At 43.1% G+C, this 17,700-nt stretch overlaps 1 protein-coding gene across 2 annotated transcripts; it reads right to left on the reverse strand.

The window, feature by feature from the left end:
- Window positions 1-6,173: 6,173 nt before the first annotated feature.
- On the reverse strand, window positions 6,174-16,374 carry PYCR2 (pyrroline-5-carboxylate reductase 2). Of its 2 annotated transcripts, none has more exons than XM_007481497.2 (8): window positions 15,788-16,374; window positions 15,206-15,315; window positions 14,833-14,903; window positions 9,316-9,495; window positions 8,920-9,141; window positions 7,741-7,833; window positions 7,159-7,322; window positions 6,174-6,993 (listed from the first exon to the last, which is right to left on the reverse strand). In XM_007481497.2, exons 2-8 carry the CDS (start codon window positions 15,270-15,272, stop codon window positions 6,828-6,830), a joined length of 963 nt encoding a protein of 320 aa, XP_007481559.1. In that variant the 5' UTR covers window positions 15,273-15,315; window positions 15,788-16,374; the 3' UTR covers window positions 6,174-6,827. The 2 variants fall into 2 exon arrangements, with proteins under 2 accessions (XP_007481559.1, XP_016285688.1); XM_016430202.2 differs by having other exon boundaries at window positions 15,120-15,315; window positions 15,788-16,088.
- Between the last annotated feature and the right edge of the window lie 1,326 nt (window positions 16,375-17,700).

Raw genomic sequence — 17,700 nt, forward strand, 5'->3', positions numbered from 1 at the left:
GCTCTGAGGTTGCGAGATGTCACTGGAGAAAGTCACAAAAATCCAGCCGATTTCATAAACTGAAAGATTTGTGGTACATAATCTGAGCTAGGCATTCACTGCTATTTAACAAGTCTTCTACTTCATGCTTATTGACTCCTCATTCCATTCCCTGCAGATTCTTCTAGAGTTCTCCTTTTCTTCTCATACCATTGGCATACCCTTTCCAAAAACTACCAGTAGAAGGAAGGGGCAGTGGATGAGGCACATGCTCTTTGGCCTGAAGTCACTTGGGGCTCCCAAGGTGACAGAACCCCTTTGCCTATAGGAAAAAGGAAAAGCTTGCCTTCTATGAGAGCAAAAAGCAAAAAAGAGTGCTAGGAGTGTAGGAGGCAGAAAGAGAGGGTCTGCCTGCCACCTAGAGGAATATAAGGACTTTGCTGAACCAGGCTGGTATGGAGTCATGCTCCGGGCCAATGAGCTTCATTTTCTATTTTTTTTCCTCTTCTGGAAGGAAAAGTATACTTCCTTTGAGCCAGCTACTTCTGTCCTCAAGGACTGGGAGACTTTTATCCTTGTGGATTTAAAGAGTTACTTTCTTAAACCAATAAATAAGATAAAAGCTATTAAATCAATTAATCAATAATCACTAGACTCACTCTGCTATTGCTTTCTGGGAAGGAGTCAGTCTTGGGGAACAAGCCAGGAAGGGAGAGAGAAATTTAAACCTACTGTATGTAGTTCCTTTAGTGAGATTTCAGTCTATAAAATAGTATCAGGGTGAGGGGATAAGGATCTGGGAAAGGCCTTGTGTAGAAGGTAAGACTTGATCTGAGCTACAAAGTGAGCCTAGAGATGGAAGAGGGAGATGAAAGGAAGGAGTCCATTCTAAGCATGGGGAACAGCCTATGCAAAGGTTCAGGAACAGGAGATGTAAGGCTTCCCACAGCCTCAAGCTCTTGCTGTATTGAGGCTAGATTGGAAGAACTAGTACTGGAAATAGAAAATGCCAGTTTGCTGGGACATAGAGTTTGCAAAGAGGAGTAATATATTCAAAACATGGAAAATAGGTTGAAGTCGGCTTCTGAGGGTCTTTAAATGACAGCCATAGTCCTTTGTAGTCTACTCTAGAGTCTATGGAGAGCTTCTGAAACCTTTGGAGAAAAGACCCAACATGATCCTGCCTTAAGAAGGTCCATTTGAAGTGACAGGTTGGAGAGCTGAGAAAGCAGACTCCAGGCCAGGGGAGAGAGAATGTCCAGGAAGAGGATGAGGCAGCACTCAGCAGTGTTCCATGATTCAGATGTCAAGGAGAAGGCCTGGGAAAGGGCATCATCCCTGGGGACTTTGGACACAGCAGCTTAAGTCTGGAAGCCAGATGGCTAGCATTTGAGATGTAAGAAGGAAAGTGGAGCCACTCAGTGTGGGTGTGGATGGCTTTCTATAACACAAGACTTAGCTTGGGGCCCAATAACCTGTGGATTGATTTGGGGAGGGGGACCAGTAAACTTGGATGGTTAGGAAAAATTGCATTTTTATTTTCACCAACTTCTAACTGCAATTTAACATTTCTTTCCATGACAAATGCCAGCAGGGAAGCTAGGAGGCACCATGGAGAGAACACCAAGTCTGGAGTCAGGAGGTCCTGGGTTAAAATCTGGCTTCAGATGTCTCCTAGCTGTGTGACCCTGGATGAGTCACTTAACTGTTTACCTGGCCCTCACTGCTCAATCTTAGAGTTGTTACTGAGAAAGAAAGTGAGAGGTTTTTTTTTTTTTTAATTATGAATATAGGCAATAAACTTATTCTGGGGAATACACAGATTTTACCAGATAACCAAAGAGGACATGACACACCAAAAGGCTAAGAACTTCTTGGTCTAGGAGTCTGGCAGCAAAAAGGTAGCTCTTGGGGGATCATAGCTTGAGGGGAAGACATTTATTGTATAATACACACGTACACTATTCACTTCAGGTTAGCTTTTGGCTTCCACATGCTGTCCAAAATCCAATAAATGCTTTCTTAATTCACAGACAATAGCTGAGGTTGGCCAGCAGGGGGCGTTCTACGGGAGCGGTCTGTGGCTCGGGGTGGCTACCCAGGTTAGCAATGAAAACGCACCTCCTTACAGTACTGAAAAGGGAGGTCTTTGTTATTGCGGTATACCCTTCTAGACAGCCACTGCTATTCCCTGACTGTGCCCGTTGATCCCATCTGGAATCTCCAGCCTTCCGCTGGCCCACTGACGCAGGTTTCTTCCTTCCCCCAGTTCCTGCCTGCTCCTCGCCAGGTGTCTCCGCCCATAACAATACAAACTAGACACTTCAGGGCATGCAGGTTTGGGAAACCAATCAGAGCCTCCCAGCCAGACTGTCCTTCCTTGAGAAACGGATAAAACAGCTGAGCTCATGAGCCTGGACTGGCCGGAGTGGGGTCTGAGACCATCTTGGACGCCTTTATCCTGAAAGGTTGTATTGGGCAGAAACAGAGAGATGCCTCCGTAAGGATCACAGGGAAAATCTCGAGCCATCAGGGAGCTTTTCTCAGCCAGGATGGTCTGGACCGAACATGCCTGGTCTGGGCCAGGGATCTTCATTTCCTCCCTCTTCCTTTAAAGCCACATCCTTGCTTGTATTCTGCCTCTGCCCCTTGGCAGCCCAGCTTTCAGGGTGATAGATCCAGCCTCAATGGGAGGGAGTGGATGGGTTCTTCCTCTTTGGGAGGGATCAGTCCTCCCTCTAGGATAAAGGATTGGTATTTCTCTTTCCTTTCCCTGTCCACTACCTTGTCAAATTGTTCTGCGAAACCCCTTTAGTCCCAGCTTTGAGACTGGTATACATTTAACATACAAAACCTAGTTAACTCATTAATTTTTTCTTCTATGCTCTTTATTAGCTTACCCATTTACATCTGTAAGTGTATAAATATTCAGATATTTATTTAGAACACCTTTCTGTTTCTTAATTCCTCGTTTTTAGTTTTTAATGACAATACAGTGTAGCACTATGCTGACAGTTTGTTTCTTCATTCCCTAAACATTCAAAATTTAGGTTGTTTCTAGACAATTCTATGATTCCTTAAAATTCATTTTATATTTAAATTATATATGTATCCTTTATATATTCTTGCCTGGTTTTCTTCCATACAAAGTTATCATTTGTACATTTCTATAAAGTAAACCTATTTATTTTTATTAGTTCTAGTAACTAATTCAGGGAATATTGACACTTTTACTATGCTTTATCCTGACATATTGGGCTTCTCAATTTAATTGATTTTTAAAATACTGAACCCAAATGAAATGTATTCTTATATTGTTTTTTAAAAAATTTGTGACTAGAATTTATTTCCAGATATCTAAAATATGCACAAATGCAAAGTTGTTAATATATAATATATAGTTAATATAGTAAAATAGTTATTTAAAATATATACATATATGCATATAAAATATATACATATATACATATATCCTTCAGCTGTATTCCCAGCATGGGAATCTTGAGTCAGAGAGTACTGAGAGGAACAACAGCATAATGGATATTATGCTGGACTTGGAATCAAGAAGACCTGGATTCAAATTCACACCTTCTAATACTTATTAACTTTGTGTCCATGAGCAAATAATTCAATCTGATTTTGTTTCTTTACCTGTAAAATGAGAATAGTAGTGCCACCTCAGCTTGCTGAAAAAAAAGATTCTTAGAAGGAGATGTGGGATAAACTGATAGTATCCATCATGTTCCCATCTTGCTAAACCAAAGACTTCAGGGAATTGCCCTTTGGGTGAGATCTGAGAGTTTCTCTAGATGAGCTGACTTATCTGGTTTTCAGTGGGAGAACCCCTTTACTGTGCGTTTTTCTGTTATCTAATTCTCATGAATACCTTCTCTGATTTCTATTTTTTTTTTTGCTACCAATTTGGGTAGTTTTCTTTTTCTAATAATTGTCATGTGTACCCAGTGGAATTGCTTGTCAGCTCCAGGAAGGGGGGGGGGGGGAGGTAAAGGTGAGGGAGAAAACATGAATTGTGTTAACAGGAAAAATATTTTAAAATAAAATAAAAAATAATTGTCATGTGTGTCCCATTATGGAATTGGTATTTAGAGAGGAAGGGTTGCCATGAGCTTCAGGGTTCTCCTCCCTCCAGAATCCAAATAGTAATCAGAAGTTAGCTTGAACCTGAAACAACTCACATCACCATATTTGAAGGAGAATTCTTGCCCAGTATTCTTCTCTGGGGAGAGCTGAGTGGTGAAGCCTTTGGATTTAACTTCCTGCTTCTCCTGGCAGGAATTAAAATCTCCCTTGGAGAATTGGGAGAGAAGAGGCTAGAGATGTCTGTTCTGCTTTCCTGAGGGTCATAGGACACCTCTATGCTACATATGGGAGACAACCTCTAGTATACTATACACTGCAGCCTTCACAACATTCACTATATAAACTAAGTATGGACGCCATTCATGACCTTGAGTGTGTCCTGGATCCCTCTTCACTTCTGTCTTCTAGCTTCCTTGACTTTCTTCAAATCTCAGCCAAAGTCCTACCTGCTTGCAAAAAACTTTTCCCAGTCCTTCTTAATCTTAATGCATGTCATCTGAGGTGATCCCAATTTATCCTGTATCTATCCTGTTCGTACATTGTAGTTTGCAAGTTTTTCCCACATTATCCACAAGTTCTTGAGAACTGGGGATGGTCTTTTGCCTTTGTAGTCCTAGTGCTTGGCACTTAAATATTGCCTGATGGATTGGCTTACGATCTAGTTGGGACCACAGGACATGTTCCAAATGTTATGTAAGACATTATGGTAAATGCCAGATAATACATTCTGTAAGATTTTAGAAGAGGTACTGAAAACCAAGGGTTTGAGGAATGAAGTTAGCTGGACTTCTAGGAGGGACTTCCAAAACTATATAATGGCTAATATTTGCATAGTACTGGTTCTCTTATTAATCCTTGGCTTCCTTCCTCAGTTCCTCTTAATGCCCCTAAGTGTAGTTATATCCTGGTATTCCAGCTCTGATCCTCTTTTCTTCTTTCTACATTGTCTCTCATGGCTTCAATGACTTCAATGAGAAGTGTTCAGAAGACTCCCAGATCTTTATCTCTAGTCTTGATCTCTCTGTTCTTGAATTCCTTACTATATACATCTACCAGGATATCCACTGATCCACCCAGCTACCCCCCTAGCAGGCTCTTAATAAGTGTTTGTGGTTCAAAAACACCTTGATAGATGTATTTCAAGCTATTAACCTTCGCATATTTAGCACTGTGACCCTGTTGGATTAGGGGCCATTTCTGGGTCTCTAAGTTTTTGCACAATTACAATGCCCTTTCATATTTTTGTTTAAGTGTATGCTTTAAGTCCAGCCCAGGTATACCGTAACTATTACATTCTCTGCTTGCACCTATTCCTCCCAATATTTTATAATACTCTTTGCTCCATGTAATCACACTTTAGCATCTTCATGAAAATACATTATTCCATGACTAACTTGTAAATTCCTTAAATTATAAGGAATTACAGATTACAAGGGAACTGTGTTTGTGTGAATAAATATCTACTGAATTCAATATGACCATAAGCTAAAGTGTAGGGATTGAGGAGCTATTTTTTAAGTTTGAAAAGGACAGCTCTGGCTTTTGCTAATAGTGGAGAAAAAAGTCCTCATTTTGACTTATCCCAGTGGGATAAGTGGTTCATTGGAAAGAGAATAGACTTTCCTTCTTTTGAAGGAGGGGAATAAACACATTTTTCAGGGGTGGGAGGAAGAGGCTAGAAGACCAACATTGACGTTACAGGATGAAAGAGGCTGATACTCACTGGAATAAACCCCATCTTAAAGACATCTTCAAGACTAGATATCCTAAACATAGCAAATTTTCTTGTGGTGACTCCAAATGGGATGAGAGCCCAACCCCTGATTCTTAGACCAATATGCCCTTTGAACCTCTCCCCCAGAAACCTAGTCCTGGATCTATAGGCAGGTGGAGAACAACGGAATTGGCCAATAGTCTGAATGCTAGTCAGGAGCTATAATATAATTATTCTCACCACCTTTGAATTACATTTCTAAATTCAGTCTTTCAAGCTGTTAATTTCCCCTCTCATGGATGTTCTCCACAATGAAGAAAAAGAAGCTAAATAGCTGGCTTCAGTTTTTGACATGATTAATGGAAGAGGTATTGGTATGTTTTTCTACTCGTCTTTAAAAATAAAGAACATAATTTTATTGAAACAAAATGAACAATAACCCCATGTTATAACCAAATACTATTAAAATATTTTTTAAAATGATACCTATAAAGCACAATTTTTCTCAAATCCCACAAGTACAATTTGATACTTTCTTATTCAAACTCAGGTGATTACTGGTTCTGTCTTTCCACTTCATAGCATCCTTGTTCTTTCCCTTATCTTGTGAAATTCAAAACTGTTCCTGATAGCATCTTCCTCTGAAGCTCAAGTCCCACATGTTGACTAACACCTGGATCTATGACTTGTGTCTCAGCTGAATGAGAAAGAAACCAACAGTGGGAGAAGACAAGAGAAAAGAATGGAACAATGGTTTCTTCCCTGCCACTACTCCCTAAAAGCTGCTTCTGGCTTTTCTGCCTTCCATCCCTAAGAGAGAAATCTAGTTAAGTCTAGTAATTCAATGCCTCTAGGACCACCTTTTCACACTGATGTAAACAGATTTAAAGTAGTTTCATTCCTGGGGCGATGACTGCTACTGAGGCTCCCCCCTCCCTGAATATTTGGGACCAGAGCTCAGGGAAGAGAATAAGGACCCAAAGGGTAGGCAGGAGATAAAGTGAAGGCTTGATCAATAGGAGGTAAATCCATCTCAGTCCTTCTTGACCCCAGGGGTCTGGGTATGATTAAACAGCTTGACTCTGTTGTTAAATACATGTGTAGAGACAGTAGGTGACTCCAGCTTCACCTTATCTAGGAGAGTTTTCTTGATGGCAGCTGGGGAGATCTTCTCTTGGTCAGCCATGGACTGCAGTTTCCTGCAGAGAGGATACAAGGAGGTCAGGGAACAATAGTATTAAAATTGTCACTGAAGGACAGGGTGGGGAAACTTCATGGAGTCTGGCTCAGCCCATGGATCTGGAACAGGGTGCCTGTTCTTGGGGATGGAGCAACCAGGACTTAAGGAGGGGAGCTGAACTTACCTGGTCCTGATGCAGGAGGCCTCCACAGCATTGATGAGTAAGGATCGAAAACCACCACTTTCTAAGAAGTGCAAAGCATGAATGGTGGCTCCCCCAGGGGAGCAAACATTGTCCTTGAGCTGTCCTGGATGCTGCTCTGACTCCAGGAGCATCTTAGCGGCTCCCTTCATAGAAGCAAAAAAAAAAAAAAGAATCAGAGAAAGGAATATAGTCACTAACTGAGACAACTGCTTCCCTGCCTTCATCAAGCTCATTGGAGTAACCTTAAGGGCAAAGTTTACTGACGAGGTCTATGAACTTGTTTTAAAAAATAATATTTTGATCATTATATCAATATAGTAGTTTCTTTTGTAATGCCAAGTATTTACTTTATGAATTTAAACATACTATTCTGAGAAGGGGTCCGTAGGCTTCACCAGACTTCCAACGAGCCCAGTTTTACTTAGTTCCCCCAAACCTCCCCAGCCACTTAGCCTTAGCCCTCCTCACTCTTAAGTTGTTCCCCTAAGTACTACACCAAATAGCACAAGAGGAACCCTGTAATACCTCATGTAAACAAAAGAGAAAGGCAGAGAGACTGACCAGCAAGGCCTGTGCCCCCAGGCGGATTGCCAGTCTCCTCGGGAGGCCCATCTTCACCCCACCATCTGCCAGTGCATCCAAAGCCATAAATGCCTGCAGAGGAAGCAATAAGCTCTGTATGGGAAAAGGGGAGGGAGCAACTCCATGTCTCTCTTAGGGGAACTGTCTGAAATAACACCCTCCCCCTATCAGCTCTGCCCATGGCAAGGAGGACCTGCCAGATACCCCAATGGGAAATTCTGCTGAAGGCCAGAGACTAAAACTTAGATTTCCTCCCTGACTTTTCTATCATACCTCAGGCAGCTCATTATTGGGAAAACCTCATCATCCTCAGCCTTGGAGTTAATACCTCCTCCTCACTATCCTCTGTCCCTCTTACTGGAGTAGAGCATGAACTCCCAAACCATTGTAGGTCAGAAGCTCCGCTCAGAACAGTTCCTTGCTGGGGGCAGCTGGGTGGCCCCATGGATGGAGAGCCAGACCTAGAGATGGAGGATCCTGGGTTCAAATCCAGCCTCAGACACTTCCTAGCGGTGTGACCCTGGGCAAGTCACTTTACCCCCATTGCCTAGTTCTTACTGCTCTTCTGCCTTGGAACCAATACTTAGTATTGATTTTAAGATGGAAGGTAAGGGTTAAAAAAAAAAAGAATAAAATCAGACCAAATCCAGCCTCAAATACTTCCTTAGTTGTGTGATCCTGGACAAGTCACTTCACTCCACTAGTCCTTACCACTCTTCTACTTTGGAACAAATACTTAGTATTGATTTTAAGATGGAAGGTAAGGGTTAAAAGAAAGAGAAAAACAACATCTCCTTTCTCAGCTGGGCATACTACTTTGGGCTTTTGGACTTCTTCATCATGACAGCAGGTCCCTTCCCAGCACACCCCCCTCCTTTTTCAGCTTTTGTACATCGTCTTCCCCCCTTAGAAGGAAAGCTCCTTGAGGGCAGAGATGATCTTTTTTGTGTGTGTTCCCAGTGCTTGGTACAGTAACTGGCCCATGGGCGTATAATAAATGTCTATTGAGCCATTGATCTCCAGTGTCCCAAATTAGCATCCACCTGGCCCTCCCCCCTACCCTGAGATCTCCCCCATTCCAAGAGTTCTTAAAGAGAAGGAAGAAGTGAGCTCACGAGAAACCCCCCTCCCTTCCCTCGGCCCAGATCCAGCTCTCACATAGGCAGGGCCGCTGCCGCTGAGTCCCGTGACGGCATCTATCAGGTCCTCCTCCACCTCCGTGCAGAAGCCCACGCTGCTCATGAGCTGTTCCAGGAGCCTCCCGTCCTCCACCAGGGCGTGGGTCCCCGTGGCGTACACTGTGGCTCCTTCCCGGACCACCACGGGGGTGTTGGTCATGCAGCGGATGACCTTTGGGGCTGGCTGGAATGCCGTCAGTTTCTGAGGAGAGAAATGGGGTTCCCAGATCTACGGAACGCCGCCCTGCCTCATGAGGAGGACTTCCTACCGCCTCTTACCCTGTGCTCTTGCCATGCCAAGCCCGTCTCCCTTACCAGTCCCCAATCACCTCTCCTTTTCCAGTGGGATGAGGGGCTGGAGGGAGGGTGCTGCTACCTTCTCAATGGAGCTGATGGTAACACCAGCGGCACAGGAGACGATGATGTGTCTCTCCTTGATGTCAGACCCAATCTCGTCCAGGATAAAGGGAATTATGTGAGGTTTAACAGCCAAGAAGAGAATGTCGCTGTGCCGTACTGTTTCCTTGTTATGGTGGGTCAGCTTCACACCCATTTTCTGCAGGAATAACAAGGGAGATGGCTTCAGGGATCGAGAATTAGGCTCTGGAGCTAGAATGGTGGACCCAGACTCGGGACTTTCCCGAAAGGGCAGCTACTTAGGCCATGAGCCTCGCTGGAGATCAGAACGGATTTTGCCTAGCCTCAATCTAATTTGCAGAATTCATAGTTAGGATTCCTATTTTTCTTTAATCTCCCCTTATCCTACGAAGTCCCCTGTTCATGGACTGGAAAAGGGGATTAGCAGCTGGTAGAATGAAGAAGGGGAGGGAAGATGTTAGAAATCTCTTTTCTAGGAGAGGAGGAAAAGTGGCTTTCTGTTCTACTAGGAAAATAAGCTTCTCTGCACTAGTATCTATCCCATTATGACTCAGGAATGGCAAAACACTTTGCCAGGTAAAATCCTGATTATACAAAAATATGGTTGGTAATCAGAGGCATCACCATTGCTATCATTCATACAGTACTTTTTGCAAAGCACTCAGTGTGTTATCTCATTCAATCTTCTCCAGTTAATGTCTGAAAGAAGGCGTATGTGTCTTTCCATATTTTATTCTTCTTAATAGATCATGAGCTTCTTTTGTAATTTTATTCGGTCTATTTCAAACATTATTCCTTGGTTACAAAAATCATATTCTTTCCCTCCCCTCCCCCTCCCCTTCAAGTCGTAGCCAACTTGCAATTCCACTGGGTTTTACATGTGTCCTTGATCAGAACCCATTTCCATGTTGTTGGTGTTTACATTAGGATGTTCATTTAGAGTCTCTCCTCAATCATATCCCCCTCGACACATGTGATCAAGCAGTTGTTTTTTCTTTGGTGTTTTTACTCCCAGTTTTTCCTCTGAATGTGGGTAGTGTTTTTTCTCATAAATCCCTCCAAGTTGTTCAGGATCACTGCATTGCCACTAATGGAGAAGTCCATTACATTCGATTATACCACAGTGTATTAGTCTCTGTGTACAATGTTCTCCTGGTTCTGCTCCTCTTGCTCTGCATCATTTCCTGGAGGTTGTTCAAGTCTTCATGGAATTCCTCCACTTTATTATTCCTTTTTGCACAATAGTATTCCATCACCAACATATACCACAACTTGTTCAGCCATTCCCCAATTGATGGGCATCCCCTCGTTTTCCAATTTTTGGCCACCACAAAGAGCACAGCTATGAATATTCTTGTACATGTATTTTTCCTCATTATCTCTTTGGGGTACAAACCCAGCAGTGCTATGGCTGGATCAAAGGACGACAGACAGTCTTTTATCACCCTTTGGGCATAGTTCCAAATTGCCCTCCAGAATGGTTGGATCAATTCACAACTCCACCAGCAATGCATTAGTGTCCCTACTTTGCCGCAACCCCTCCAGCATTCATTACTTTCCTTTGCTGTCATGTTAGCCAATCTACTAGGTGTGAGGTGATACCTCAGAGTTATTTTGATTTGCATCTCTCTGATTATTAGAGATTTAGAACATTTTTTCATGTGCTTATTAATAGTTTTGATTTCTTTATCTGAAAATTGCCTATTCATGTCCCTTACCATTTATCAATTGGAGAATGGCTTGAATTTTTGTACAATTGATTTAGCTCTTTGTAAATTTGAGTAATTAAACCTTTGTCAGAGGTTTTTGTTATGAAGATTGTTTCCCAATTTGTTACTTCCCTTCTAATTTTGGTTACATTGGTTTTTTTAATACAAAAACTTTTGAATTTGATGTAATCAAAATTATTTATTTTACATTTTGTAGCTCTAAGTCTTGCTTGGTTTTAAAGTCTTTCTTTTCCCAAAGGTCTGACATGTATACTATACCGTGTTCACATAATTTACTTATAGTTTCCTTCTTTATATTCAAGTCATTCACCCATTCTGAGTTTATCTTGGTGTAGGGTGTGAGGTATTGTAGATCATGAGCTTCTTAAAGGCAAGGCTGTGCTACATTTTTCTGTGTATCTTTCCCCTGTGTCTAGGACGTTACAGAGTTTATGACTCACCACAGCCAAAGAATCGCTTATTTATTGATTAGTGTACTGGTGATGAGTCTCTACTTACTGAGCTAAGCTGATATTTCGATGGCAGATGTTGTTTATCCTCAGGACACATTCAAACTCTTTTCAGCTTTGCAGGATCTGACAGAATGTGTGCTTTGCTGGCAAGAACCCAAGAGCACTTCCATGCCGTGATAAGTTATCAGGGTTTGCTGAACAGATGGAAGCTTGGATGCAGCAATATAATAGGACATGCCCTATCTATCACTCAGCAAGAGACAAAACTGGCAATTGCATTAGAGACCAACCTCCCAACTTAGGTCACTTGCCCATTAGGCATGTGATAGATTCAATGTTGGGATTTATTTAGAGTTTGCTTGAATTTTGAGTTGGGGACAGAAGCCACTCCCTATATTAGGCACCCTAATCTACTAAGCAGTGGAGTGGAAGCACTCAAATGAGATTGTGCAATGTTAACTTGAAAGGACAGCTTTAGTGGAATGACTCTGGGGTCTGTGCTTGCTTAGACCTTTGCTGTTTAACAAGTTCAATAGTCCATTGACACTGATTCAAAAATGACTCTTCATCCCTTGACCCCAAGCATTTCCACTGGCTGTCTTCCATGTCCTGAATACTTTATCTCCTCACTTCTGCCTCCTGGCTTCCCCAACTTCTTTCAAGTTCCAGCTAAAATCCCACAAAATAACTTATGCAGGGTGAAGTGAGCAGAACCAGGAGAACATTGTACACAGAAAGTAAAACACTGTGGAACAATCCAATGTAATAGACTTTGCTACTAATAACAATGCAACAAGCCAGGACACTCCTGAAGGACTTTCATGAAAGAATGCTAATCACATTGAGAGAAAGAACTATGGGAAGTAGAAATGCAAATGACTTATCACTTGTATATATGGGTATGTGGTTTGGGTTTTAGGCTTAAAAAAATCACTCTATAGCAAAAATGAATAATATGGAAATATGTATTAACCCAGTGGAATTGTTTGTTGGTTCTCGGAGGGGAGAGGGAAAGAAAGTGGTTCATGTAAACATGGAAAATATTTAAAAAGAAAAAAAATCCCACAAAAGCCATCCCCAGTTTCCTTTAATCTTAGTTTCTTCCCTCTGAGACTACTCTTTGTTTTTTGCCTTTTATTTGTATCCTTAGGTAAGCACAGTGCCTAGCACAAAGTAGGCCTATTGACTAACTGAATTAGATTAAGAGATAGATGGCATGCTTCCCACATTTGTAGACAACAAAAATCTGGGAAGAATAACTAATTAATCCACTGAATGGCATAGGATCCAAAAGGATATTGGCAGGATGTCAAAAGGCTATATAGATGGATCAAATCTAATAAAATTAATTTTTTTAGGTATAAATGTAAATCATTACAATATGGGTTCAAAAATTAATTTCACCAGCATAAGAGGTATGGCCTGACAGCAGTTCACCTGCAAAAAAAGATCTGGACATTTTGGTAGACTTACAAGTTCTCTATGAGTCAAAAGGGATATTAAAGCTGCCAACCCCCCCCAAACCTAATATGCACCAAATATTTCATAGTAGCCCTTTTTTGTTGGAGTAAAATTCTAGAAACTAAGTATATAGATGCCCACTGACTGGGGAAATAGCTAAACAAATTGTGGTAAAAAAATAGCATTTATATAATGTTATATATAAGGTTTGCAAAGCACTTTGCAAATATTATTTCATTTTGCCCTTAAAAGAACTCCAGGAGGTGAATACTGTCATCTTGCTCATTTTATGGATGAGGAAACTGAGGAAGTCTGAGGTGAAGTGAGTGACCCAGCGTCACACAATTAGTGAACATCTAAGGTCAAATTTGAGCCCAGGGCTTTCTGACTGCAAGTAGAGTGCTCAAACCATGATACCATCCAGTAGCTTCTGAACCTAACAGAATATCACTGCTATAAGAAGTTGAACATAAAGAATTTAGAGAAGCATAGGAAGACATAGGGATTGAAGAAAAGAAAAATAAGCAGAAACAGGAAAATAGTATAGATAGTGATTATAGAATGTAAACAGAAAGAATAGTAAAATCAGCCCAAACCAAGCTCAATGTTGTGAAATCATAGTGACCAAACCTGGTGTCATAGAAAAGCTGAGAAAATGCACTCCTTCCTTTAAGAAGAGGTAGGGGACCATGAGTGTGGCACATTGTGTATGTTGTCAGGCATAGCTGATGTGATGGTTTGTTTGGCTGAACTTTCTCTTTTTCTTTTAAAATCTTTCTCACAAGGAATGACTCTGTGAGTATGGAAAAGGAAGAGATATTTGGAAACAAAGGTGCTATAAAAACAAAGGGTATCAGAAAAAAAGAAGGAAAATCAAAACTAAAATGCTCTTGAGTAGCATTCAGAGAGACAGTGCCCAGGACTAGAGATGATGAACTCGTATCGCTTCCTTGTTCAGTCCATATCCAGAGTACTGGGTCCCAGGCCAAGTGCCATATTTTAGGAAGGACATCAATTGATAAATTTTAGGATGGTGAGGACCAGAATGGAAAGGGCCTCCAGCTCTTGTAGGAACTAGAGAATGAAGGAACTAAGGAAGTTTTGCCTTGAAAAGAGTTTATATTCCTATCATCCAGCAAAATGTCCAGCATGCAGTGGGTATTTAATGCTTGTTGAATTTTACTTGTCAAGGAGAAAAACCAAAGCTGTCTTCAAGTATTGGAAGAGAACTTAAGCAGGTGCTGGTGGGCTCTGGAGGGAGAGCTAAGAGCAGGGCTAAGGGAGCTGCCAAGAAACAAAGTCAGGCTTGAAGTAATTTCTATTAAGAGTCTTGACTCCTAGAGCACTGAGGCATTAAGTGACTTGCCCTGGGCCACACAGTCATTTTGTGTCAGAGGCAGAATTCAAGTCCTCCTGAAAGCCAGGCTTCATAGGGGCTACAGTGCTAGACTTGGAGTCAGGAAGCCCAGAACCTGACCTGCCTTAGAGGCTTCCTGGCTGTGTGGCCTTGGACAAGTCATCTCTCTGCCTCACTGTCCTAATCTGATGATGATCACAGCAGCCTATCCCATGGGGCTGTAATGAGGATCAAATGAGATACGGGTAAAATGCTCTATAAATGTGATGAGGATGCTATTCCCAGACCAATTCTCTAGCATCTATGTCAGGGCACCTTTATTTTGAGACACTCCTGCAAGAAGATTCCACACCAGGCCAGATAGGTCTGTTTACTCTCCTAGACAGAGTTGCATCCTGAGCCTGAAAAAATGGGCCAAACCAGAAACCTGGCTTCTCGGTGAGCCACCCTGGAATCAGGCAGCGTAGCGTGGGGGGCAGTGACCCACCTTAGCTTCTCCTGACTATCCCACTTACCCTGAGTGCAGACACGGTGGGCAGGTCCATATCTGGAGAGCTGGCCGTTATCTTGTGGGAAGCCAGGATGCCTAGAGAAGACACAGCTCTTTCAGTTCAAAGCCTGGGGCTGCAGCGGGGGCTCAGGCAGTTCTGAATCCCAAGTCAACCGCAGAACATTTCTGTCCTTACTCCCCCGCCCCACACTGCCCTGGATCCGTTCCTGTTGTGGGCATCACCCCTTCCCGGCTTTCAGCCCGACCCTGTCCTTATATGGGAGTTCGGTTGTTCTCGTGGCATTTCATCACCTCCACACACGAAGGATATCGGGGTAAGCGAGTGCAACCTCTCACTAACTCGGGTCCCGCCGTCCTCCAGCGTCCTTCTCTCCTACCTGCTGCCGTGAAGCCCCTGGCGAGAGCAAAGGCCAGCTGGCCAGCCCCAATGAAGCCCACGCTCATGGTCCTGGAGGGGTCCTCGACACACCAACAGCTGGAACTGGCCCTGAGAAGCGGTTGTGAGACTATTAGAAATGTGCGCGGAGACGGGAAACTGAGGGAGCCGCTCTGGGGCGCCACCACCCAGGAGGACGCCTCTCCGAGCTGGTCGTTCGGGGCAGAGCCCCGCCTTCTTCTCTTTGCATTCCCGCAGCAGGTTAGCTCAGGCTCGCCACATTGGGTAAACTGCGGTTTTAGTCCTCTCCCCCAACCCCTAGGCTACTCTTCCGTAGAGGGGCAGGAGACGGGGCCGACCCGCTAAGAAGGGTATTTGTGAATTAACTGGGGGACCTAGAGGAAGAAGGGCGGGGCTTGAGCCATCTGGCTTAGGCAACCTCCACCCTCTCCGCAACTCCGCCCCCTGCCCGGCGGCAGCTGCGGCTACCTTCTCGGGAGCTTCGGAGGCCCAGGCTATGGACGCTACAAGGCCAGAATCGAAGCCAGGGGCTCGCCAGAGCTCCGCATCCCAGCCCAGTTACCTGCTGCTCAAAGACTGCTCTTCTTCCTGATGCTCAGCGCAGCTCCGCGTGCTCCCTTCCGGCCAGCGCGCCTCAGGGGCGGGTGATGCAAGGAATGCAGGGATGTGCTTCAGCCCCCTGGCACTCCAAATCTAATTACCTGGGCGCCTCGCAAACCCTGCAGTGTACACAGAAACCCACAGACCCCGAATCCAGGAACACCCCGGGGCTCCTAATACACAGTAGAGCTCCAAATGGCCTCAAACCATCATCCTAGCACTTCCGCCCCGCCCCTGGCCCTACCCGCGAGCCTATGCGGCAAGGTCTAGGGCGGGTCTGACAAATCTCTTTTAGAGGAGGAGGCGGAGAGCCCTTCCAATATCTAGCCCTTCTTCGTCCACTGAGGTAGGTGAGGCGCTCGGGGTTATTCTCTCCATCAGACTGCGGAGGACCTTGGTGGTCATCTAGTCCTTCCCCCTTCGTTTTACAGAGGAAGAAACCAAGGTCTGGAAGAGTAAAATGACTTGGTCAAAGTCACACAGACTGAAATTGACAGCTGGAATCGAATTCCGGTCCAAATCCAATTGCCAGTCCACTGACCCGAGCCCTCTGGTGACATACTAGTGATACAATTTTGCCTTTAGAGCCCAGCCCCTTTTCCAAAATACTTGATCATTCGTGCTTTAAGATTTGTAAGGCATTTTCCACCTAGTATCTTCTTTCATCCTTACATCAACAGTATTAGGTAGATGCTATTTATTGTCCCCATTTTACAAATGCGAAAAACCTGCCTTCTACTACTTAACCTCGCTTACCTCTAAATGAACAAACTCCTCGGGACAAAGACAGTGGCTGCTAACCCCTAAGAGTCTCTGTTTTTAGTGGAATTGAGGCCAGGTGCAGAGAGGGGGTGGAGGTTAAAAGATAAAGAGCCCCAACTCTTTATCTGGACCGACAGAGGAACTTAAGGGTGAAGAGACATAAATAATCAGAAAACCTGAATTTGTGTCCTGGTTTTGTAACCACCCAGCTGTGTGATATTGGACAAATCAATTCATCTTTCTCATCCTCAAAACCTTCATCCGTAAAATAAAAAAATCCCAACCCTTGTTAAGGGCTTACTATTTATTTATCCAGCACTTGTGCTGGATCCTGGGAACAAAGGGTGGGGGTGGAAGAAACCATCCTTCAAGCATCTTACATTCTTTTGGAATATAGATGTTACACAAAAAGCAAACATTCAGTAGGGGATACACAAAGTTATTTCAAGAAAGAAAGATTTTAATAACTGGGGAAATCAAGGAAGGCCTCAGGAGAAGTGGCACCTAATATGTGTTTTGAAGAAAGTTATATATTCTACAAGTTGAAAGGAAGAGGCATTCCATATGTGGGGAAGCCAGGAATATTTGACTGGAACAATTTGACTAGAAGGAAGAAAGCATAGAAGAGGGCTAATATAGTATAATCCATGACCTGGCATCCCCAAATTCTGTGTTAATAGATTGGATTTAATCTTGGGGGTGAATTCCCAAAATCATAATTCTTTTTGCTTTCTATTTCTCCCACACAGAGTTTCTTCTTGTAATTCACAGAAAATGGTCCCAAAAATGTGGATAAAATTGACCTCAGCCTCTATACAAGCTCTCTAGGGAATGATGGATCCCCTAGGCACAAAAAAACCTGTGTTTTATCCCCACAAAACATGAAGAATATTCATACTTATATGATAACATTTGTATAACCCAGTAGAATTGTTTGTTGGCTCTGGGACAGGGGAGGGGAAAGGAGAGAGAAAGAAAATGAATCATGTAAACATGGAAAAATGTTTTTAAAAATTAATTTGATTAAAAAAAGGAAAATTCATGCTTTTAAGAGCCTATAAACAATTAAAGCAAATTTCCCTTATCTATTGAATCCCATCTTCTATTTCAGAG

Source organism: Monodelphis domestica, chromosome 2 (genome assembly GCF_027887165.1).
Source record: "Monodelphis domestica isolate mMonDom1 chromosome 2, mMonDom1.pri, whole genome shotgun sequence".
Lineage (NCBI taxonomy): Eukaryota > Metazoa > Chordata > Mammalia > Didelphimorphia > Didelphidae > Monodelphis > Monodelphis domestica.

Excerpts from the sequence above, each read along its gene's own strand:
- PYCR2 (XM_007481497.2), bottom strand. The coding sequence starts at position 15,272 with ATGAGCGTGGGCTTCATTGGGGCTGGCCAGCTGGCCTTTGCTCTCGCC. Across the intron at positions 9,142-9,315 it reads CCATCAGCTCCATTGAGAAG|AAACTGACGGCATTCCAGCC; the intron begins GTAGCAGCACCC and ends TTCTCTCCTCAG. Across the intron at positions 7,834-8,919 it reads GCGGCAGCGGCCCTGCCTAT|GCATTTATGGCTTTGGATGC; the intron begins GTGAGAGCTGGA and ends CTTCCTCTGCAG.